Source organism: Somniosus microcephalus, chromosome 9 (genome assembly GCF_052327205.1).
Source record: "Somniosus microcephalus isolate GS21.2 chromosome 9, FLI_Smic_1.0, whole genome shotgun sequence".
Lineage (NCBI taxonomy): Eukaryota > Metazoa > Chordata > Chondrichthyes > Squaliformes > Somniosidae > Somniosus > Somniosus microcephalus.
This window is the reverse complement of record NC_140995.1, coordinates 186,891,244-186,917,160: the sequence shown is the minus strand read 5'-3', so window position 1 is coordinate 186,917,160 and position 25,917 is coordinate 186,891,244. Positions and strand designations below refer to the sequence as shown.

Here is a 25,917-nt window from a genome sequence, read left to right as displayed (position 1 = left end):
AATATCTTGACTGTGCAATACTGTAAAACGGGTGATAGCGAGTCCGCAGCCCCTGTTATATCTCTCCCCATGTTATATTTCCATTGAATTCACATCAAGGTCTACCCCATTGTGTGGTCTGTTTATACAAATGTGAAAATAACAATGAATTAAAATTTATTTTCAATTTACTTTAACAGCAATTACTAGAAACAGAGAACATGTTTTAATATATTAAATTTACATCTTGCCAGTATGACTTTTAAGCACACAAAACTAAAAGCATATTTTGCCAAATCATCGTCAGGTCATAAGTGTATCGAAAGCATAAATCTAGCCAAGTGGCATGGAAGCATCCATTTATTGAAGTCTAATTTTTACTTTCTACAAAAAACAGACGGCTCTTACTTCATAGAAAATGAGCCTCCTGTCAGTTTGCCCGTGTCTGGGTCGATGAAAGCCAGTTTGAGACAGCATAGAGTTGGAGGTCCCACTTCGTATTTGATCCCAACTATTTTCACCAGCTCTTGCTCCTGATAGAAGTACAAAATATATTCCATGTTGTACCTTTCATGACTGTGGCGGTGTCTACATCTTGGATGAGTACAGATAATTTTAGCATGAACACTGCAATAGTAGATTTACACAGATAGCATTGGGGGTGCACTTTTAATAAAATCTTTCCTCCATCCGTTACAGAAAAATAAGCCTTTTAGGACTTTCCATTTAATTATTTAAAGAGCAACCCAGTGGCAGATTTCTGTTTTTTTTTATTGCGTCCTCTAAGTGCTTTCAAGCAAAAGGAAAATGCTCAGTAACACAGTGTTTTTCTTTTAGTCACCTTGGTGTCTGGCACGGACAATGGTCCATTACCATGTTTAGGAGTCTGCAAACCAAGCCCAATGAGAAATCCAAAAAGGTAGAGGGTCTGTTTGCCTGATATGGCAAGCACATTCTATCTCTAACCCTTCCCCTTATCGCTAGTTGTGTATAAGACCCTACCAGTGGCAGGGGGGGTGGGGTGGAGGGGGGGGTTGGTCTCTGCTAATTTTACTCTTCAATCTGCAGCCGAGTCCACCAACAACATGCAATACCTGCAAAAATGAGCATTACAATTCTTTAAGAAATACCCAGAGCAGACAATTCCAGGCCATCCCTTACAATGTCATCAAACAATATTATTGATGAAAACAATGATTAGGATAGATGACAATGGACATTAGCCCACTCCTTAAAGAGAGAGAGATTGGTTCATTGAGTCTCCCGTCTACCCTTAGACATCCTGGATAAAATCCAGGATTCTGCCATGTATTCTCATAGTTTCCAGCTACCTCAATGCCACATGAGCCACTAGGTTCAATGTCTCACAAATATTGATAAATACAATGAGACGTGGGTTTCCCTGAGCCTTATGATGTTCCTTGATCTGTCCTATACATTCCTCACAAGTCAGAAAAACAGCCAGCAGGGAGGAATGGGTTGGAAATGCAATAGAATAAGACTAAGACTGTTTTATACTGAAAGTACCCTCTTCAGTTATGGGGAAGCCAAGTACCTCCAAACTTTGTAGGGGGGCTGGAGTGGGGGTAAAATTGGAGATACAGTCAACCATGAGACATTTCTGCAGACCCAACAGCGAGAGTTAAAGCACAGTCTTGGCAGGGGCCTGGGAGTAGCCTGTCTCCATGCATGTTCAGCCAGGACAGTGAATTGCAACACCTAATTACCACCTTAAGACATTTCACAAAAAAATATTTTTCTCCAGGACTCTAAGAAAAACAAAACTACTGTTTCTGCTAAATGTTACCTGTTGGCTAACAAAACAGGACAATGTAAATTATCTTAGAAAAACTGCCAACATGTCTCCAAAGATACTTTACCCGTAAATCCATCTTGTGCCATGCCTGCTTTTTAGCATTTATGCTAAAAAGTTTTAGCTTCTTAGCCATTTCAACATAGGCTTCGTGACCCTGTCGAAAATAGTAAACCTAGAATTCAAACATGAAAAAAATTTGTAGCTAGCATGCTATTTCAAAAGCAGCATGTGAGTATAAATGATCACATTATGTTACTAAACAATGATTTAGTACAGACAGTTATGAAAACTTCCTGGGCAAATGAATAATAAGTCAACCATGGCCAATCAAAATGCCTCAATTTGTCAGGTGAGATATACAATATTACAAGCATAATTATTATATGAATGTATTCTATGTTAATGCCTACATTACTGAAATTATACAAGAAAACATTGCTATCTTTAGCACAGGTGCGTGGAAAGGATGACCATGCACAAAATCATTCTTTCCACGTGCACCAGTGCAAAAAAAGATTATTTAATTCTTACTACCAGAAGAAATTATGCTTTCACACATATTATAAATCAAATTAGAGGCAGTCACACATGCATAATTCACACAATTTTCTGTAAGAAATGGAGTTTGAGTCTTGTAATCAATATAACAGGGCAGTTAGTACAGTAAGGATCTGGCAGAGTTTAATTTTTTATGGTGGTGAAGTTTTGTGTTCATCTCAGTTAAGGCATGCAGTATCAACATCAAACAATCCCCAATCAAGTACAGCATAAAAAATTGCAGAATAAAGCTTTTTTATTCTGTCCAAGCAATGTGGATCAACCTAAAAAACAACCCTTTCACCACACCAACAACCATCCTTATGGCCTCTCTGATTAATATTGCCAATTTGGTACCAAATTCTTCTTCTTCTTCTTAGGCAGTCCCTTGGAACCGAGGATGACTTGCTTCCACACTAAAAATTAGTTCTCAGGTGACTGATGAGTCCAATGCGGGACCTACAGTCTCTGTCACAGGTGGGGCAGACGGTGGTTGAAGGGGCAGGTGGGTGGGGTACTTGGGTTGACGTGCGCTCCTTCTGCTGTTTGTGCTTGGCTTTCGCTTGCTCCCGGCGAAGAGATTCGAGGTGTTTGGCGTCTTCCCGGATGCTTCTCCTCCACTTTGTGCGGTCTTGGGCCAGGGATTCCCAAGTGTCGGTGGGGATGTTGCACTTTTTCAAGGAGGCTTTGAGGGTGTCCTTGAAGCGTTTCCTCTGTCCACCTGGGGCTCTCTTGCCGTGTCGGAGCTCCGAGTAGAGCGCTTGCTTTGGGAGTCTCGTATCGGGCATTGCGGCCCGTCCATCGTAGCTGATCGAGCCTGTTCAAAGCGTCGATGCTGGGGATGTTGGCCTGAGCGCTACACAGTACTGCCCCCCGATTATCAAAATCCATGACGAGGCCTTGGACAACGTGGACCACTTTCCATACCTCGGAAGCCTGCTGTCAACAAGGGCAGACGTCGATGACGAAGTCCAACACCGTCTTCAGTGTGCCAGTGCAGCCTTCGGTCGCCTGAGCAAGAGAGTGTTTGAAAACCAGGACCTGAAACCCAGCACCAAGCTCATGGTCTACAGAGCAGTAGTGATACCCGCCCTCCTGTATGCTTCAGAGACATGGACCATGTACAGCAGGCACCTCAAAACACTGGAGAGGTACCACCAACGCTGCCTCCGCAAGATCCTGCAAATCCATTGGCAGGATAGGCGCACCAACGTCAATAATAAGATTACTTAAGCAGTTTAAGGGGAAAAATTAAATATTTGGGATTCTGTTTGTTTAAGAAGAGTAAAACAAAGTAACACTGCAGTAGGAGTTAATTGGCAGGCAGTGAAAACCAGTTCTCTAACCAATCAGCAGGGGTGACTCAATTGGCTACAAACAAACAGTATAAAAAGACCAGTGCTAGTGCGAGCAGCAGAGAGTGCTGTGAGAGTTTGGGTAAGTGGGGTGTTAGGTGCTGTTTCTGGCCTTGTTTTTCCTGCCAGTCTCAGGATTAGCAGACATCGCGGAGGCAGAGCAGCGAGACGAGGCCCTGTCGAGGCAGCCGGGAGCAGCAGCGGGTGTTGAGTCGAGTCGGAGCAGCGAGGCGAGGCAGCCTAAACAGGCTCCACAGGCAACATTCCAAGGGGAGGTCAGAATTCAAGAGTGACATCACAGTCAAGTTGGTAGATGATTGGCTGGTTGATGAGTACTTTTCCTTCCCTTTTAAACCTTTATAAGTTGGTAAGTTCAATTAAATAGAGGTGTGATATTCATCATCTAGAATCGGGGCAGAGGGTCTTTAAAAATAATAATAATAAATTTAATTAATTACATAGAATGGGAGAGCAGGTGATGTGTTACTGCTGCAATATGTGGGAGCTGGTGGACACCATTGATGTTCACAGTGATCACATTTGCAGTAAGTGCTGGCTGCTCGAGGAACTCCGGCTCCGTGTTGATGAGCTGGAGTCCGAGCTTCAAACACTGCGACACATCAGGGAGGGGGAGAGTTACCTGGACTCTGTGTTCCAGGAAGTAGTCACACCAATTAGATTAACTAATTCAGATGTAGTCTGTGGTCAGGGACAGGAGGATGTGACTACGAGTGAGGCAGGTACGGGGATCCAGGAGGTAGTGTTGGAGGAGCCGCAGCCCTTGCTCTTGTCCAACAGGTTCGAGGCTCTTACTCCGTGAGGACGGGAACAGGGACTGCAGGGAGGATGAGCAACCTGGCCACAGCACCGTGGAACGAGGGGCCATTCAAGTGGGGGGAGTAAAAAGAAATGTTGCAGTGGTAGGGGATAGTATAATTAGGGGGATAGATAGGGTTCTTTGCAGCTCAGTGCGAGAGTCCCGAAGGTTGTGTTGCCTGCCCGGTGCCAGGGTTACGGACATCTCCTCTGGGCTGGAGAGAAACTTGGAGTGGGAGGGGGAGGATCCAGTTGTCATGGTCCATGTTGGTACCAATGACATAGATAGGACAAGGAAAGAGGTTCTGCTGAGGGAGTATGAGCAGCTAGGAGCCAAATTAAAAAGCAGAACCACAAGGGTAATAATCTCTGGATTACTACCTGAGCCATGAGCGAATTTGGCTAGGACAAATAAAATTAGAGAGTTAAATGCTTGGCTCAAAGACTGGTGTGGGAGAAATGGGTTTTGCTTCTTGGGACACTGGCACCAGTACTGGGACAGGAGAGAGCTGTTCCGTTGGGATGGACTTCACTTGGCCAGTGCTGGGACTAGAATCCTAGCGAATCGAATAACTAGGGCTGTAGCGAGGGCTTTAAACTAATTAGTGGGGGGGGGGGGGGGGGGGGGGGGGAGGTTTCAAGAGAGCGAAAAATAAAAATGCCAACGGAGAAGGCAATAGAGCAAGGTAGCAGTGGGGGAATTAAAAACCAGAGCGTGTCAGGAAGGGACAGGATATATAAAGATAAAGGTAAAGTAGTATAAGGGGTAAAAGCAGGAATAAATTGTCACAAAACATATTTAAAAGTTCTTTATCTGAATGCACGCAGCATTCGTAACAAAATAGACGAGTTGACGGTACAAATAACTACACATGGGTATGATCTGGTGGCCATTACGGAGACATGGCTGCAGGGTGACCATGACTGGGAACTAAACATCCAGGGGTATTTGACTATTAGGAAGGACAGACAGGAAGGAAAGGGAGGTGGGGTGGCTGTGTTAATAAAGGATGGAATCACTGCAATAGTGAGAAATGATATTGGGTCAAAGGATCAGGATAGTGAAACGGTTTGGGTGGAGATAAGGAATAATAAGGGGAAAAAGTCACTAGTGGGCGTAGTCTATAGGCCTCCTAACAGTTGCAACTCTATTGGTCGGAGTATGAATCAGGAAATAGTTGGGGCTTGTAATAAGGGAACAGCTATAATCATGGGAGATTTTAACTTTCATATTGACTGGACAAATCAAATTGGGCAGGGCAGCCTTGAGGAAGAGTTCATAGAGTGCATTAGAGACGGGTTCCTTGAGCAGTATGTTACTGAACCAACCAGGGGGCAGGCAATCTTAGATCTGGTCCTGTGTAATGAGACAGGATTAATAAAAAATGTCCTAGTAAAGGATCCCCTTGGAATGAGTGACCATAACATGGTTGAATTCCAAATTCAGTTGGAGGGTGAGAGAGTTGGATCTCAAACCAGCGTACTAAGCTTAAATAAAGGAGACTACGAAGGTATGAGAGCAGAGTTGACTAAAGTGGACTGGGAAAATAGATTACGGTGTAAGACGGTACATGAGCAGTGGTGTACATTCAAGGAGATATTTCACAACTTTCAAGAAAAATATATTCCACTGAGGAAAAAGGGGCGTAAAAGAAAAGACAGCCATCCGTGGCTAAGTAAAGTAATAAAGGATAGTATTCGACTGAAAACAAGGGCATATAAAGTAGCCAAATCTAGTGGGAGGATAGAAGATTGGGAAGCATTTAAAAGCCAGCAAACAATAACTAAAAGATTAATTAAGAAAGGGAAGATAGATTATGAAAGTAAACTAGCAAAAAATATAACAGATAGCAAGAGTTTCTACAGTTATATAAAAAGAAAAAGGGTGGCTAAAGTGAATGTTGGTCCCTTAGAGGACGAGACCGGGAAATTAGTGGTGGGGAACATGGAGATGGCAGAAACGCTGAACAAATATGTTGTATCAGTCTTTACAGTAGAAGACACTAAAAATATCCCAACACTGGACAAACAGGGGGCTATGGGGGGGGGGGGGGGAGGAGCTAAACACGATTAAAATCATTAAAGAGATGGTACTCGGTAAGATAATGGGACTTAAGGCGGATAAATCCCCTGGACCTGATGGCTTATATCCTAGGGTCTTGAGAGAAGTAGCGGTAGGGATTGCGGATGCATTGGTGGTAATTTTCCAAAACTCCCTGGATTCAGGAAAGGTCCCAGCAGATTGGAAAACTGCTAATGTAACGCCCTTATTTAAAAAGGGAGGTAGACAAAAGGCTGGAAACTACAGACCAGTTAGCCTAACATCTGTGGTTGGTAAAATGTTGGAATCCATTATTAAGGAAGCAATAACAGGACATTTGGATAAGCATAATTTAATCTGACAGAGTCAGCATGGTTTTATGAAGGGGATGGCATGTTTGACAAATTTGCTTGAATTCTTTGAGGATGTAACAAACAGGGTGGATAAAGGGAAACCAGTGGATGTGGTGTATTTCGACTTCCAAAAGGCATTTGACAAGGTGCCACACAAAAGATTACTGCACAAGATAAAAAATCACAGGATTGGGGGTAATATACTGGCATGGGTGGAAGATTGGCTATCTAACAGAAAACAGAGAGTTGGGATAAATGGTTGTCTCGGGTTGGCAATCAGTGACTAGTGGTGTTCCGCAGGGGTCAGTGCTGGGACCCCAACTCTTTACAATCTATATTAACGATTTGGAGGAGGGGACCAGGTGCAACATATCCAAGTTTGCCGACGATACAAAGATGGGAGGGAAAGCAGTGAGTGAGGAGGACATAAAAAACCTGCAAAAGGACATAGACAGGCTAAGTGAGTGGGCAGAAATTTGGCAGATGGAATATAATATTGGAAAGTGTGAGGTTATGCACTTTGGCAGAAAAAATCAAAGAGCAAGTTATTATCTAAATGGAGAGAAACTGCAAAGTGCTACAGTACAAAGGGATCTGGGGGTCCTGGTACATGAAACACAGGAGGGTGGTATGCAGGTACAGCAGGTGATCAGGAAGGCCAATGGAATCACAGAAATCACAGAAACCCCACAGTGCAGATAGAGGCCATTTCGGCCCATCGAGCCTGCACCGACACATATCCCACCCGATCCCCGTAACCCCTACACCAACACATATCCCACCCTATCCTTGTAACCCCATGTATTTAATCCCCCTAACACTAAGGGTCAATTTATCATAGCCAATCAACCTAACCCGCACATCTTTGGACTTGGCAAGGGGTATGGAGTATAAAAACAGGGAAGTCTTGCTTCAGTTATACAGGGTACTGGTGAGGCCACACCTGGAATATTGCGTACAATTTTGGTTTCCATATTTAAGAAAAGATATACTTGCTCTCGAGGCAGTTCAGAGAAGGTTCACTCGGTTGATTCCGGAGATGAGGGGGTTGACTTATGAGGAAAGGTTGAGTAGGTTGGGCCTCTACTCATTGGAATTCAGAAGAATGAGAGGCGATCTTATCGAAACATATAAGATTGTGAGGGGGCTTGATCGGGTGGATGCGGGGAGGATGTTTCCACTGATGGGTGAGACTAGAACTAGGGGGCATAATCTTAGAATAAGGGGCTGCCGTTTCAAAACTGAGATGAGGAGAAACTTCTTCACTCAGAGGGTAGTAAATCTATGGAATTTGCTACCTCAGAGCTGTGGAAGCTGCGACATTAAATAAATTTAAAATGGAGATAGACAGTTTCCTAGCTGAGAAGGGAATTAGGGGTTACGGGGAGTGGGCAGGGAAGTGGACGTGAGTCTAGGTTCGGATCAGCCATGATCCTATTGAATGGCGGAGCAGGCCCGAGGGGACGTATGGCCTACTCCTGCTCCTACTTCTTATGTTCTTATGTTCTCGCTCAGGCCAACATCCTCACACCAAATTAGGAGCAGTTTGAGGTATAGACTGTTAACATTCAACTGTTAGTCAACCTCCTTTCTTCTATGGTTCATAGCGACATGCTTCGAGTAAGCACGAGACACTTGATGGTGGAGTATACGGAACAGACTTTATTCATAGGCAGCACAGGTGATCAATCTATACTCTACAGAGAATGGCTTTCGGTTTCTAGTTCTATCTTTCGAGCCTGTTGAAAACCATGCTCCTTTATACAACTCATTTTGCCTACATCAAAGGTACATGTCACAGATAAGATCTCATGATGTATCTGTTCCTGAAACCTTTGAAAACAGTCTATTCACGTAAACAGTCGTAGTTGTTTAGTTATTTACTTCAAAGACACTTCTCTCAAACAAGTCTTCCTGACTCAACTGTTCTTGAATCATTTGAGGAGTAGGTTTATTAACCACTCATCTTTCTATACTAGACTTAATGGATCAATTTGCCTATGTTTATTACACTACCCACCAAAGTTATGCTTTAATCACTCATGCTTGATGTCTTCCCAGTCACTTATTGCCTTGCACAAGCATTTCTCGTAGACAATACTCAAACATCAAAAGCAGAAGACAAGCCCTGCTTTCTTCGCATGGCACCCCAAAGCTATCTTGTTTTAATTGGAAAGCCTGTTGTTCCAAGATACAAAAAAGTTCAATTATTAACCCTTAACTCTCCAAGATGTCCAATGTACAACTCTCCAGGATGTCCAACTTGGACCAACACTCATAGGAACAGAGACAAGACCAACCTAATTTCACATAGAAGCCAATAAGAACATAAGAAACAGGAGCAGGAGTAGGCCATTAAGCCCCATGAGCCTGCACTGCTATTCAATAAGATCATGGCTGATCTGATCTTGGCCTCAACTCCACTTTCCTGCCCTCTCCCCATAATCCGTGACTCCACTGTTTTTCAAAAATCTGTCTATCTCCACCTTGAATATATTCAATGACTCCGCCTCCACAGCTCTCTGGGGTAGAGAATTCCAAAGATTCACGACCCTCTGAGAGAAGAAATTCCTCCTCATCTCAGTTTTAAATGGGCGACCCCTTATTCTGAAACTATGCCCCCTAGTTCTAGGGTCCCCCACGAGGGGAAAAATCGTCTCAGCATCTACCCTGTCAAGCCCCCTCAGAATCTTACATGTTTCAATAAGATCACCGCTCATTCTTCTAAACTCCAATGAGTATAGGCCCAACCTGCTCAACCTTTCCTCATAAGATAACCTCTTCAACTCAGGAATCAACCTTGTGAACCTTCTCTGAACTGCCTCCAATGCAAGAATATCCCTCCTTAAATAAGGAGACCAAAACTGTACACAGTACTCTAGGTGTGGTCTCACCAATGCCCTGTACAGTCGTAGACCACTTTCATTCCATCAGTCTAGCCTGAATTCAAATCCAAAGCCAGTATCTTAGCTCAATGTATTACTGAAGTTCACTCTCTCTCTCGCATTCACTTCTGGAGTCAGCCAAAGATCTATCCTCAACAAATACCTGTATATCTAATTAGCTTTTTAATGTGTAATCTCCTGCTGATTAAATTAAAATGCTTGGAGGAAGAGGGAGGATGTGGGAAGGAGTGGAAGAAGGTGAAGAGGCGAAACAATCTATTTGAACTGAGCAACAAAACGTGCAGCCCCTCATGGACAGAGAGTCTGGCTCAGGTCCCACTGATTAAACACCGACAACTTGTAGCAGGCAATGGATATTCCCAACTTGGCAGGAGAACACTCCAATTTATACCATCACCTTAGTGGCCTAGTGGTTAAGTAGCCTAAGCAGGGAAACTGCTTCTGCATATGGAGAGTGTGGTACAAGAGAGTCCCTTCTTGTGTCACTCAAATGTAGCAATACTGACAGGTTCCATAGAGATGATCACAGATTGCACCATCATCATTTCTCTAAAGCCAGGAGGATGGATGGATTCAAGGCAAATTTAGAGGGTGGATGACACGAACATAGGAAAAAGACTATGGGGGCTAAATTCCCCTAAGACGGCGCTAATGGGGCGCAAATCAACTAGCGCCTGGGCGCGGCGCCGCTAACGCCTCCCACGAAATTCAGGCTCGTTTGCCAGCACTCCCGATCCACGGTGGCCCAGCTGGGCGCCAGGGCGCGCTGTGCCAGGCCCCTCCCTTTTAAGAAGGGAAGGCCTGCAGTACCATGGCGCTGCGGCACATAGCGCCGCCATATTGGCTCGCAGCACCCCAAGAGGGACGTGGGGCACTTCCAGTAGCGCTCCTCCTCCCTCTCAGGGCACTACCTGGAAAAATCGGCCGCGGGGGCGCTAAAATTAGCACCCCAGCGAAGGTAGGAAGGGAGCGCTACCCAATTTTTACCCCCATATTTTTAAAAGTTATGTTGTAATAGTGATAATTTAGTTCAGTATTAAGTTCAGCTTAGCATGGTTACTGCCAGTGGTTAAAGTGGAATGTGTTAAGGGGTACACACCCCTCCCAGTCAATCTTAACTTTTGACCCCATTCTTAACCTTCCATATTGCCTTGAATATTACAACTTGAGCTAAGTATTTTTTCTGTGTCCTCTGGATACTGACAGCTTCACCGTTAGCTATTTCAATACCATTCAGAAAGGAAGTGACAACTATTTTTTCTTTCCTATGTATTGCTCTTTACACTTTTCTGCATTAAATTTCATCTGCCATTGTTCTGCCGACTTGCATTTCTTGTCCAGCTGTAACTTCTGAGCTGCCTCCTCCAATTCCACTGCCCCTCCTAGTTTGGCAACATCTCCAAATTTTAGCACTTTGCATTAGTTTTGATTCCAGGTCATTTATGTAAATTAGAAGCATTAGTGCGGAGTCCTGGGGCATCCAACTCATGGGTTTTCCCCATTCTGACATAACTCCTTTACTGTTGTTGTTTCCAACCCTTTAGACAGTTTCTTATTCATTTCCAGAGCTTACCCTGAAATCCCAATGCCTATCCACAGTGAAAATGAAAGTTTTACTATGAAATCTGATTGGATATTTAAACAGTTCTGCAATTAGAATGCATTGTATATTTGACATGAAATACAAACATTTTTGAGGTCCAAAAGTAGCAATTACTGTGCCCCTCGATGTGAAAGTAAGTACACATGTGCACACCTCTCTCCAACAATAGACAGTGAAACACTTGTAACGTCTTACTGACATAGATGAAATTTAATGAAACCATTTTCCTGGCACTGTCTGCTCCAGTGCTGGCCAGCAGCAGCACACCTGTGTTCATCAAGGCCCAGGGAACCTAAATTGGTTGTCCCATGCCATTAAGAAGAATGAGAGGTGATCGCATTGAAACGTATAAAATTCCTAGAGGGCTTGACAGGATAAATGCTGAGAGGCTGTTTCCCCTGGTATGGTCAGGGGCACCCACAGCACAAGCCTGCCCCCGGGCTGGTTTTAGTGCTAGAAGAGGGCAGCAAACAGAAGCGCAGCCTCCGAGGCCTATAGGTGCATTAACATAAGAACTAGGAGCAGGAGTAGGCCATACGGCCCCTCGAGCCTGCTCCGCCATTCAATAAGATCATGGCTGAACTTCTACATCAACTCCACCTTCCCGCCCTATCCCCATAGCCCTTGACTCCCATAGTGCCCAAAAATCTATCGATCTCTGTCTTGAATATACTCATCGACTGAGCATCCACAGCCCTCTGGGGTAGAGAATGCCAAAGATTCACAACCCTCTGAGTGAAGAAATTTCTCATCTCAGTCCTAAATGGCTGACCCCTTATCCTGAGACTATGACCCCTAGTTCTAGACTCTCCAGCCAGGGGAAACAGCCTCTCAGCATTTATCCTGTCAAGCCCTCTAGGAATTTTATACATTTCAATGCGATCACCTCTCAATCTTCTGAACTCCAGAGAATATAGGCCCATTCTACTCAATCTCTCTTCATAGGACAGCCCTCTCATCCCAGGAATCAATCTAGTTCCATTGGACCTTCTGGATGCAGCAGCCAGAAGTACCCAAGACCAGAAGATCTGCTGGGAAAGTTTGAAAAAAATGTAAAAAATTGTTTTTCAGCTGGCTGCTTTTTTGGGCCCCCAGATCCTTTAACTTGAGGCAGGTCCTGGTGCAAGCCCCCAGTACAAGCTTCATAGGGCACCCCTGCACGTGTGTATCCCATTGCTGAAGGAACAGGAAATTGAAGTGGAAGGCCCAAGAACATTCCACTCTCACCTCAGTAGCATGTCAACACTGGGCTTGCACCGACTGCAGACACAGGCACTGCTGCACCGTTCTGCCCTTCAGCCCCACCCTCTTTCCAAAGAAGCCCGAGAACTTCTGGGACAATGTATTACAGGAAAGATATGATTACACTAGAGAGAGTACAGAGGAGATTTATGAGGATGTTGCCAGGATTGGAGAATTTTAGCTATGAGGAAAGATTGGATAGGCTGTGGTTGTTTTCTTTGGAACAGAGGCGGCGAGGCTGAGGGGAGACTTGATTGAGGTGTATAAGATTATGAGGGGCCTAGATAGAGTGGATAGGAAGGACCTATTTCCCTTAGCAGAGAGGTCAATAACCAGGGGGCACAGATTTAAAGTAATTAGTAGAAGGATTAGAGGGGAGTTGAGGAGAACTTTTTTCACCCAGAGGACGGTGGGCATCTGGAACTCACTGCCTGAAAGGGTGGCAGAGGCAGAAACCCTCATCGCATTTAAAAAGTACTTGGATATGCGCTCGAAGTGTCGTAACCTGCAAGGCTACAGACCATGGGCTAGAAAGTGGGATTAGGCTGGATAGCTGTTTTTCGGCCAGCACAAGACACGATGGGCCGAATGGCCTCCTTCTATGCTGTAAATTTCTATAATTCTATGTAAATGGACAGAGACCCAGCATAATGAGCCCTGTCCCTGTTTTAACCCAATCTGAAGAACTCAACCGTTTGATGGTTACAAAAATATACTCATCAGCACTAAGCACTTTTCTTCTTCACCTAAAACAAAAGTGAAATTGTGCTCAAGGTACTGGGGAATGAACCATTTTTCAATATTTTTATATTGAAATGTTAGTATTAACATCACCCCCACCCACTTGTAGTCCGGTCCCATTTGATAGCATGTGATCATGGAGCAGAATTCTTCATAATGACAATGACAATTTCTTGCCAGATCAATGTAAACACTGCATTTATTTTGCCATGAGCATGTTGTGCACCTCCCATCAACCATCACTGGTCGGGGCCTGGAAGTGGGTCTGCAGCACATTCTCATGACCAGCAGAGGTGCTTAGTATTGGGAGATTACAGGAGGAGTAAAGGAAAGGAAAAAACAAAAGGTACAATATTTTCAGGTATCCCTACATGATTAATACATTTGCTTTTTGCGTGTGACCAACTAGCAATACACTAAATTTCTCAGAACACTGCACAAGTGAACATTAATCTTTTTCATCTTTGTGTTTTGTAATGAAACTTGAGGAATTTTCCACCTTTATGGCAGTGAGGTAAAACCAAACCAACCCAAACAAATGCGTCCTATGTTGGAGAAAGAATAGGCAGCCAAGGTTAGGTAAAAGTGTAAAATTATAATACCTCATCACCCATTTGTGGTACAAAAGGGCAGCGTCTGGGCATAGTGTCTGTAATCCAGACTGGTGGCAGCCATTCTTCCAGAGTCTCTCCCTGCTTTGGTAAGACTCCAGCTGGTGGTCTCTGTAAAATCACAACATTTTCTATCAATTCAACTTCTCTAGTGCCACCATTTATAAATGACCTCTGTAGTGCATCTGTAATCACAAATAACTTTCAAACGGACATTCTCTCGCCAATTGATTCTCTGCCACTTCTGCTTTGTTTTACAGGAGGCATTGAAAAATCTTTAAAAGAAATAAGCCATCACCTTTATTCTTTTCTCCCTCGGTTTCCTCCTTATCTTTGGAGTTGCTGAACCATCTTTGTCTTCTTTATGTTTCTTCCTTTCCTTCTTGTTTTCTTTTTCTTTCCCTTTCTCTTTTTCACCTTCATCTTCTGAACTGCTAACAGCTTTCTTTGCTTGCTGCCGTGAAGATTTCTTTGGTGGCTGGAGGTTAATGCCGGCATCCGCTGTCCAGTCAGAATAGTCACTTGAATAATCACTAGAAACAGAGAACTACAATAAGTTGCACAAACTACAATTCTGATGAAAGGTCATCGACCGGAAACATTAACTCTGTTTCTGTCCCTACAGATGCTGCCTGAACTGCTGAGTGTTTATTGCATTTTTATTTGTTAACTGCACAGAATACATTCTCGGCATCTCCTCCAAAATACTTCCCTGATAATTTCTCTAGCTTCTGCCAGTTGTGTGTGTTGCTTCTTGAAAGAAAGAAAAGCTTGGCTGCACACAGCAGCCTAAATGTTATAATACTGGAGTAGTTTAGATTGGGGTGTTTACTGGCAGGTTTTTAGACAAATGAAGAGTGCTGCCTGGACCCAATTTTCCAAGGATGGTTCATCTACATAGCTACAGGTGCAGAGTTGGACAGTTGCTGGCAGCACGCTGCGGGGCGGGGGTGGGGGTTAATTTCAACTTTTGGCGATAGTGCAAAATGGCCAATATCAGATTGTCCGCCCAGTATACAACGCTCCCCATTTTTGGTTCCATCAAAGTTAATGCAAACAAAAGTTGGATGGAGTATGACGTCGGCTGATCCGATTATCACCTTTTTTACACCATCGCCAAAAGTTTAAATTTTGACTCACGAGGAGTCAAGATCAAGGGCATTTTCAAGTAAAGAAGGGTTAGAGTACAGGGAAATAACTGAACCAATGTCGGGGAAGGAAGAGGAGGCAGTAAGTGGGAGAGGAAGGAAGTAGAGGGAAGGGGAAGGCATGGGGAAAAACAGAGAGGGAGGAAGTATAAAAGAAGGTGGGGGTGAGAAGAGGAATGAAGAGTGGATGAGCGGAAGAGAAGAGGGAAAAGAGGAGAGAAGGGAAAAAGAGGGGGAGAGGAGGGGGGAAGAGGGAGATGAGGAGGGGACAGCAGGGGTGAGGAGGGGACAGCAGGGATGAGGAGGGGACAGCAGGCATGAGGAGGGGACAGCAGGCATGAGGAGGGGACAGCAGGCATGAGATGGGGACAGCAGGCATGAGGAGGTGACAGCAGGCATGAGGAGGGGACAGCGGGCATGAGGAGGGGACAGCGGGCATGAGGAGGGGACAGCGGGCATGAGGAGGGGACAGCGGGCATGAGGAGGGCACAGCGGGCATGAGGAGGGGACAGCGGGCATGAGGAGGGGACAGCGGGCATGAGGAGGGGACAGCGGGCATGAGGAGGGGACAGCGGGCAGGAGGAGGGGACAGCGGGCACGAGGAGGGGACAGCGGGCACGAGGAGGGGACAGCGGGCACGAGGAGGGGACAGCGGGCACGAGGAGGGGACAGCGGGCACGAGGAGGGGACAGCGGGCACGAGGAGGGGACAGCGGGCACGAGGAGGGGACAGCGGGCACGAGGAGGGGACAGCGGGCACGAGGAGGGGACAGCGGGCACGAGGAGGGGACAGCGGGCACGAGGAGGGGACAGCGGGCACGAGGAGGGGACAGCGGGCACGAGGAGGGGACAGCGGGCACGAGGAGGGGACAGCGGGCACGAGGAGGGGGGACAGCGGGGATGAGGAGGGGACAGCGGGGATGAGGAGGGGACAGCGGGGATGAGGAGGGGACAGCGGGGATGAGGAGGGGACAGCAGGGATGAGGAGGGGACAGCAGGCATGAGGAGGGGACAGCAGGCATGAGGAGGGGACAGCAGGCATGAGGAGGGGACAGCAGGCATGAGGAGGGGACAGCAGGGATGAGGAGGGGACAGCAGGGATGAGGAGGGGACAGCAGGGATGAGGAGGGGACAGCAGGGATGAGGAGGGGACAGCAGGGATGAGGAGGGGACAGCAGGGATGAGGAGGGGACAGCAGGCATGAGGAGGGGACAGCAGGCATGAGGAGGGGACAGCAGGGATGAGGAGGGGACAGCAGGGATGAGGAGGGGACAGCAGGGATGAGGAGGGGACAGCAGGGATGAGGAGGGGACAGCAGGGATGAGGAGGGGACAGCAGGGATGAGGAGAGGTGCTATATATGAAAATGTTTAATTGTTATTTTTAAATATAGAGCAGAGGAGGTGAGGAAAGAAGGGAAGAATAGGAAAGGGGGCAGAGAAGAGGGGGCTGTTATCATTATTTATTTGCTTGTTCATCTATTGTTAAATAAATTAGTTTGGTAGTTAAAGCCTGAAAAAAATCTGGTATTGTGACAATCTTCTGCTTTTCAAGGGCATGAGGAGGGTCTTTTGGAGACATAGGGGGTGATTTTCATTCAGAAGTCGGGAAGGAGGTGGGACTACAACTTTCGGGGAAGCCCACACTTCAGGGCTAAAAATAGGGATTAGGCAAAAAACTGCCTGTTCAATATCTGTTAGCAGGCAGTTAATTGGCACGAATCCCTTCCCGCCTCGAGGAGGTGGGTCCCAGTGCAGGGCGGGTACCCGCATCCTTTTAAATTGGCATGGAGGCGGGTTGGGGGCGGGATCCCCGATTTCGGGAATTTAACCCCCCGCACGCCTCCAATCCTGACTCCACGGCTCAATGAAAATCGAGGCCATAAGGTAGATAAAACAGCTAAATTTGTTGTGAAATGCTTAGGAACACCCCAAGGTTGAGAATGGTGCTATCTAAAGTTCTTTCTTTTTTGTAAAGCAATATAAAGGAAGGTTCCCTGTTCATTGTCTGAAGTACTCTGAAGAATTACCTAGATTGCAGGGCAAATATTAAGTTCTCTCTCTCAAAGACATACGGTTCACCGATGAGTAGTCGAGAGCCACAGAGGCCAAGAATATATGTAGATTAAAATGGGTAAAAAGACCCAAAAATCTAACAGGGTGCTTCCAAAGGAGCATTCAACCAATGGCTAGTCAGACATTCACATATTTTAGTGACGCCATCAGGTCTATAGTTCCAGCTTCCTTTCCACATGCACTAATTGTCTCCCAAAGCAAGGACTGGGCACTTACATCTGTTTCTCAGCTGTGGTGAGCTGTGTGCAAATTGGCTGCCATGTTTCCCACATTACAACACTGACTACATTTCAAAAGCTTTAAAGCACTTTGGGATGTCTAGATGTTATGAAAGGTAGCTATATAAAGTCCTTTCCTTCCCTTTCTAACAACCTGGACACCAATTTCACATGACCATCTTTTAAAATTTCAGATGTGGACACTTCTAAAGTCATTGTCCCCCCACCTCCCAGAAACGACACCATTGTGCAATGTGTGTATAAAAAGTACTTGCATTTAAAACAAAAATATTGTGGTTCTGAGGGGTCTGCCATGCCATTCATACCTTAAACTGGAAATCATTTTTTTTTTATTCGTGCATGGGATGTGGGCTTCGCTGGCAAGGCCAGCATTTATTGCCCATCCCTAGCTGCCCTTGAGAAGGTGGTGGTGAGCCGCCTTCTTGAACCACTGCAGTCCGTGTGGTGAAGGTACTCCCACAGTGCTGTTAGGGAGGGAGTTCCAGGATTTTGACCCAGCGACAATGAAGGATCGGCGATATACTTCTAAGTCAGGATGGTGTGTGACTTGGAGTGGAATTGGAGGCGGTGGTGTTCCCATGCACCTGCTGCCCTTGTCCTTCTAGGTGGTAGAGGTCGTGGGTTTGGGAGGTGCTGCCGAAGAAGCCTTGGGAGAGTTGCTGCAGTGCATCTTGTAGATGGTACACACTGCAACCAAGGTACACCGGTGGTAGAGGGAGTGAATGTTTAAGGTGGTGGATGGGGTGCCAAGCAAGCAGGCTGCTTTGTCTTGGATGCTGTCGAGCATCTTGAATGTTGTTGGAGCTGCACTCATCCAGGCAAGTGTAGAGTATTCCATCACACTCCTTACTTGTGCCTTGTAGATGGTGGAAAGGCTTTGGGGAGTCAGGAGGTGAGACACTCGCCGCAGAATACCCAGCCTCTGACCTGCTCTTGTTGCCACAGTATTTATGTGGCTGGTCCAGTTAAGTTTCTGGTTAATCGTGACCCCCAGGATATTGATGGTGGGGGATTCGGCGATGGTAATGCCGTTGAAAGTCAAGGGGCGGTGGTTAGACGCTCACTTTTTGGAGATAGTCATTGCCTGGCACTTGTGTGGCGTGAATATTAACTGCCACTTATCAGCCCAAGCCTGGATGTCGTCCAGGTCTTGCTGCATGTGGGCATGGACTGCTTCATTATCTGAGGAGTTGCAAATGGCACTGAACAATGTGCAGTCATCAGCGAACATCCCCACTTCTGACCTTATGACGGAGGGAAGGTCATTGATGAAGCAGCTGAAGATGGTTGGGCCAGGGACACTGCCCTGAGGAACTCCTGCAGCGATGTCCTGGGGCTGTTATGATTAACCTCCAACCACCACAACCATCTTCCTTTGTGCTGGTTATGACTCTAGCCAGTGGAGAGTTTTCCCCTCGATTCCCATTGACTTCAGTTTTACTAGGGCTCCTTAATGACAAACTCGGTTAAATGCTGCCTTGATGTCAAGGGCAGTCACTCTCAACTCACCTCTGGAATTCAGGTCTTTTGTCCATGTTTGGACCTAGGCTGTAATGAGGTCTGGAGCCGAGTGGTCCTGGTGGAACCCAAACTGAGCATCGGTGAGCAGGTTATTGGTGAGTAAGTGCCACTTGATAGCAGTGTCGATGACACCTTCCATCACTTTGCCGATGATTGAGAGTAGACTGATGGGGCGGTAATTGGCCGGAGTGGATTTGTCCTGGTTTTTGTGGACAGGACATACCTCGGCAGTTTTCCACATTGTCGGATAGATGCCAGTGTTATAGCTATACTGGAACAGTTTGGCTAGAGGTGTGGCTAGTTCTGGAGCACAAGTCTTCACCATGACAGCCGGTATATTTTCGGGGCCCATAGCCTTTGCTGTATCCAGTGCACTCAGCCGTTTCTTGGTATTACGTGGAGTGAATCGAATTGGCTGAAGACTGGCATCTGTGGTGGTGGGGACCTCAGGAGGAGGCCAATATGGATCATCCACTCGGCACTTCTGGCTGAAGATGATTGCAAACGCTTCAGCTTTGTCATTTGCACTCACATGCTGGACTCCACCATCATTGAGGATGGGGATATTCATGGAGGCTCCATCTCCCGTTAGCTGTTTAATGGTCCACCACCATTCACGAATGGATGTGGCAGGACTGCAGAGCTTTGATTTGATCCATTGATTGTGGGATCGCTTAGCCCTGTCTATAGCATGCTGCTTCCACTTTTTAGCATGCATATAGTCCAGTGTTGCAGCTTCCCCAGGTTGACACTGCATTTTTAGGTACGCCTGGCGCTGCTCGTGGCATGCTCTTCTACACTCCTCAATTTTGAACCAGGATTGGTCTCCTGGCTTGATGGTAATGGTAGAGTAAGGAATATGCCGGGCCATGAGGTTACAGATTGTGGTGGAATACAATTCTGCTGATGCTGATGGCCCACAGCGCCTCATGGATGCCCAGTTTTGAGCTGCTAGATCTGTTCTGAATCCCCCATTTAGCACGGTGGTAGTGCCACACAACACGATGGAGGGTGTCCTCAGTGTGAAGACGGGACTTTGTTTCCACAATAATTGTGCAGTGGTCACTGCTGCCAATGCCGTTATGGACACTTGCCACTGCAACAGGTAGATTTGTGAGGACGAGGTCAAGTAGGTTTTTCCCTTGTGTTGGTTCTCTCACCACCTGTTGCAGGCCCAGACTGGCAGCTATGTCCTTCAGGACTCGGCCAGCTCGGTCAGTAGAGTGCATTCTGTGCCCTTGCTACTCTCAGTGCCTCTTCCAAGTGGTGTTCAACATGGAGGAATACTGATTCATCAGCTGAGGGAGGACGGTAGGTGGTAATCAGCAGGAGGTTTCCTTGTCCATGCTTGACCTGAAGCCATGAGACTTCATGGGGTCCGGAGTCAATGTTGAGGACTCCCAGGGCCACTCCTTTCAGACTGTATACCACTGTGCCTCCACCCCTGGTGGGTCTGTCCTGCCGGTGGGACAGGACAGACCCAGGGATGGTGATGGAGGAGTTTGGGACATTGGCTGAAAGGTATGATTCTGTGAGTATGACTATGTCAGGCTGTTGCTTGACTAGTCTTGGGACAGCTCTCCCAATTTTGGCACAATTCCCCAGATGTTGGTGAGCTGGACTTTGCAGGATCGACTGGGTTGGTTGTGCCGTTGTCGTGTCTGTAGCCGGTGCCGAGGTCGATGCCGAGTGGTCAGTCCGGTTTTACTCTTATTGTTTTTCGTAGCATTTTTTTTACAACTGAGTGGCTTGCTAGGCCATTTCAGAAGGCAGTTAAGAGTCTGTGGGTCTGGAGTCACATATAGGCCACACCAGGTAAGGACGGCAAATTTACTTCCTAAAGGACATTAGTGAACCAGATGGGTTTTTACGACAATCCGATAGTTTCATGGTCACCGTTACTGATACTAGCTTTTTCTTCCAGATTTATTTAATTAACTGAATTTAAATTCCCCAGCTGCCATGGTGGGATTTGAACGCACGTCTCCGGATCATTAGTCCACGTCTCTGGATTACTAGTCCAGTAACATAACCACTATGCAATGGCCCTGCAAAAATCCCAACATTATATTTGCCGGTACTTTCTATGGGAAGCAACATGTATAACCTAGTTTACTCTTAACAATTGATGCCAGTCACAGTCAGTAATTACAATATACAGGAAACTTTCGTTTAACCGGAGGTTAAAAGTCCGGAAAGCTCTATCTACCGGCAAAATTCAGGAGCTGTTTTCTATAAGTTTTTTTACTTCTCGTTACTTTTTTTCCCCCAGTCAGGCTCTGCAAGGTCTGTAGCTAAGCAACAGCTTCAGCTAGAGACGCTTGCAGCTGCAGCCGACTGTTTTGAAGCTGTTGCTAAGCAACAGGGTTTGTTGATTCACACGGAGCTGAAAAGCTCTGTATGTTTTAACATTGCAGCTGGTTTATACGGCAGTTTTGATCTAACGGCACCAGCTCGGTCCCGTCAGTGCCGGATACCAGAAAGTTTCCTGTAACTGTGTTATAACCAATCTGTAAATAATGAACTGAGGCCCTTATTCTGTAGCCAACCACAAACTGCAACAACACAGTTTCCAACCAATCAAGCCATCAGCCTGCAGTCTGAGCACATCATGGAGAGAACACCAACATGGAAAATTGTGAAACAGACAGAGTAAAAAGCACTAGGGCCAAAATCTGTATCGGCTCAGTGGTGACTGAGTATCAGTTGGGCTTTCTTTCCAGGCAGATCCGATTGAGAACTAGACAATCTGGCTTCAGGATGGTTACCTGGTAATTCCAAAATACAAGAATTGTTCTGTTACAGAACAGTTGTCCGAGTCTGGGTTATAAAAAAGGCTGCACACTTGTATGAAAGAGTCTGAATGTAAAGAAAGCTTGCCTTTTTTCAAAATAAAGCTCAGGATTCGTCACAGGATTATTCTCACCACAAGGCTAGGAAAACAGTTCTCTTTAACAGAATAAATATGCTAAATCTAGATTCTGTTATATTTACCTTATTCAAAAAAAATCTGATTTTAAAACACTAGCTCCAATCAGGCCTGTAGGAACCACTAAGTCAATTATTGCTAGGCTTGAAACTTATCTGCCTTTTCTCTTGAATGGGCAGAAGAACAAATTCCCCTTCCCCCACACCCTTCTTGTAGGCTTTCCTACTTTTAATGGGTGTGCATAAATTATTTAAATCCTCAGATTATGCAAACTCTTCAGAATTTGGTATGGAACTTCTTGGATTCTAAAACACTCTACATCACTACTAGTGGAAAACAACAGTAGCAGCAATACGTAATCATTGAATACTGTTAAAACTTCAAATAAAATTAAACAAAAAATAACATAAAACATCACTTGCCTAGAGCTGCTGCTTTCGTTGTGCCAGGCGTCCCCATCTTCTTCCGAGGTCACACCATTGACATCACGGACTTCAACCTCCTGAAGATTAAAATCAAATTCGCTGAAGATATTTATTTATATAAATATAAAGGCAATTCACACAATATGCACTGATGGTACTCAAAGTACAACATACATTAAAAAAAATATAAAGATGCATCAGATTAAAGCAGCCACACAATTTATTAATGATGTAATTTTAAAAGCACTGACATCCGAAGCCTAGTTGGTTACACTGATTAAATGTTCAGAAATTGCTGTGCAGTGGGACAGTTGTGAATGTTCACAGCACAAAATACTGTCAGAAAATAAATGCTTTTTCAAAAATGTCCTAGTTATAACATCAGGAGGAAGCACTTGCCTCCCCTCTGAGTGTCTTCTCGCCCCTCTCACATAGAGTAGAACACATCACAGTTCTAGGATGCGGGAGCCAAAATAATACACTTAAAAACCGAGGCTGGTAACCCCTACTACAGCTTAAAAGCTTTTATAATTCAATACTAAGCAAAAATCGCAATTCTTTCTCTAATAAATTGTCAATGCAATTCAGTTGTACTCTGTAAAGATTCTCCTCCAATCCCCCTCCATTTGGTTTTTCAGAAGGTAATTGCTGTTGTGTCCCTATGAACTTTGTCTCATTTAACATTAATTGAGAGAGATGCCAGTGCCTAACGTGCCTCCGCAGGCAGTTTGCCCATTTGAACAAAGTGAATATGGGGCGGTGAGTTATAAATGGTCCCAACAAATTTTAGCAGTGGCCCGAACACACACACAGATTTGGCACACCCAATGCTAAATTTGTCAAAGTTACGCCTGAACAATGGGCGTGACGCATAACAATTTTTACCCCAGTATTTCCAAAAGACCTTTTTAGGAAAGAAAATCAGCTCCGATGAAAAGCAGTCATTGAGATGTTTGGCTGAAATCAAATGTAGTGTTAACTTGAGTTAGTGCATCAATTAACATAATGGATATGGCTCCCAGCATGCAAACCAAGCATCTCCTGACAAAAAACCCTTCACAAGCTTTAAATCTATTAAGTTCCGATTTGAAGAGTTAGTTGCATAAACATCTCAAAATCTAAATTCAGACAACTCTATAATCACAAGAGCATAAAAATTACTTTTGTGCATATAGTAAATGTACAAAAAAGGAAACTATAGAAAAGTTCCTAGGAAAACATGCTTAACTGAACACTTTTTCCACTCCATAACCAACAGTTTACCTACATAATAGTCAGTGCGCTTTATTGTGCAAGGTGCTTTGAGACATTCACGAGAGAGATGTTATAATATATATATATACTACTGTATTTGTAAATAATATTTCAGTTGCTGTGACAGTAACCTGCATCACAAACAAGAGAAAGAGATTGGTTTGAACTGGATAATTTAATAAATTATAAAAGCGACTTTTCTACCCATGAAACTCACCTCTGAAGAGCTGTTGCAATCTACGTTCTGTTGTGAACTTCTGCTGCTGTCATCCATTGCAGATCGCGTGCAGTAACTGTGTATACTCTGGCGGCTCGGTTTTCTCACTTCCCCATTTTCTTGCAAACGTTCATAGGAATGCGTCTAGGAAGCACGCAGTGGCATAAGTAGATTATTAAGACAGAATTAGTTTTAAAATATTTTTTTAAATTTAAATTACTCCAAAAAAAATCTCATTGCAATTTTCCACTCAGTTTTCAACATTAATTATATCACCAAGTTTACAGCAGTTCAAGCTCTAGATTATTGCACAGTAAAGCTATGTGACAGATTGCTGCAATCTAACATACTAGCTTTCACCTTCAACTGGACTTTGGAACAAAATTAGAGTTCCCAGAATAGAAATGATATAAGGATTGACTCAAGTTAAAATGAATGTTGCTCCTTATAGAGTTGATAATTTCCACTATATAATATTGTATCTGACAATAGGAAACCACGCGCCTGAAGCATGCACACAGCAGGGGTAGGGCCAAGGGACATTCTACTTAAATCGGGGTTGAACCAAAAACACCGCAGTCTCAACAGATCAGATCTAGGGTCAGCTATTGCCCCCTCCACTGCCACCACACCAATTTTCATATCTTTTTTTTAAACATTAGCAGGAATGTGATACTGCAGTGTGTTTTCAAAACCCTATTCCAGTGACACACAGTCAACGCTGTCATTCCTCTCACTGGCCAAATGGTTAATCTGCAGGCAAATTCAAAGTACATCTGGCCATGCTCTGCAAGTATTCCCCCATCGTGGCTCCATTTGGTTCTGTGCAAAAATGGGGCCCTTTTAGCATAGGCTTTAATTGGTGTATAATATTGAACTTTTTAGGATCTGGGACAATCGGGGAAATCCAGTAATGGTTAAGATCTTTGTAAGTGCTCTATCACTGAACTGCAAGGTGCTTGCTTACTACACTTGTATTTAAGTTCAGAATTTTACTGTGGAGCTGTTTCTATATTGATGTTTTCAAAGTTACAATTTGAAAAGATTTCTAAAACGAATAATTCAGAAACTGATTAGGTTCATTAGTGTATTGATTTCGGGTTGGTATGTGTAGTAGCATCATAAATGGTTATATTTTGAAGTTTTCCCATAGTAACTATTTCCGGCAAAATCATAAACACATCCAAAGAGAAACTTATCTAGAACCTTGGTTGGACCACACTTGGCGTGCTGTGCACAGTTCTGGTCTTCATATTACAAAAAGGATATAGAAGCACTGGAGAAAGTGCAAAAAAGATTTACAAGGATGATACCAGAACAGCTATTCAGGAAAGACTGAAAAGGCTGCGACTCTTTTCTCTAGAAAAAAGACATCATCATAAAGTGCTCTGAAAAGTCTTCTTGCAATTGAGGAAAATTATACAAATGCAAGGTGTTGTTGATGTGAAGTTAAAGTTTCACAAAAACTGAATTTACAATTTGTGACTTTTATGGCATGTATTTCATGATTCAGCCTATTTACAGATCCAAATGAGTGAAAATCCATGGGCCAACGCATCTCAGAGTAAGTGCCGAGATGCATTCGCCCCAAACTTCCGCTGCCAATTCTGCCAAAGTTTGTAGGGTTGTAAAAGTGTTCTGCAATCAGCACAGCGACGGTGGGCTAGGGGCATCTCTCCTTGCCAAAGAGACTGGAAATTTCGGCTGAATAGTCTCGGCCAGGCGGGGGAGGGCAAAATAGTACAGGGTCAACACCCCCCAAAAAAAATTCAAGTTCAGATCTTTAAGAATGCAGGCCTCTATACCCTGATCTGGACCCCTCCAAATGGACCTCATAACTGGCGGTGGATCGGCAGGTACGCCTAATCTGACCAGAATGCAGAAATTTCCAATGTTCAGAAGTCCCACAACCCCTTTACAGCGATGGCCTTTGTAAGGGGTGGATGGAGGCTTCACTTCTGCAAGACCATCAGGGAAACCTAGCCATGAGGCTGGGACCTGCATATCTGGGGCTAGTTTCCAGGCATTTAAGTGAAGTTACACTGGGAGTCTGCTGCAACAGCTGAAGATTTGCAGGGCTAACACAATAAACTAATTCACTTTCTTAGCAA

General features: G+C 44.9%; 1 protein-coding gene across 1 annotated transcript in view; it reads right to left on the bottom strand.

The window, feature by feature from the left end:
• Positions 1-25,917, bottom strand: part of phip (PHIP subunit of CUL4-Ring ligase complex) — a 291,703-nt gene that overhangs the window by 58,037 nt on the left and 207,749 nt on the right. The window contains exons 21-26 of the mRNA XM_085997697.1: positions 23,807-23,950; positions 22,333-22,412; positions 14,299-14,533; positions 13,992-14,111; positions 1,860-1,967; positions 388-512 (exon numbers count right to left, since the gene is read on the bottom strand). Coding sequence (XP_085853823.1) covers positions 388-512; positions 1,860-1,967; positions 13,992-14,111; positions 14,299-14,533; positions 22,333-22,412; positions 23,807-23,950 — 812 coding nt within the window. The remainder of the gene's footprint in view (positions 1-387; positions 513-1,859; positions 1,968-13,991; positions 14,112-14,298; positions 14,534-22,332; positions 22,413-23,806; positions 23,951-25,917) is intronic.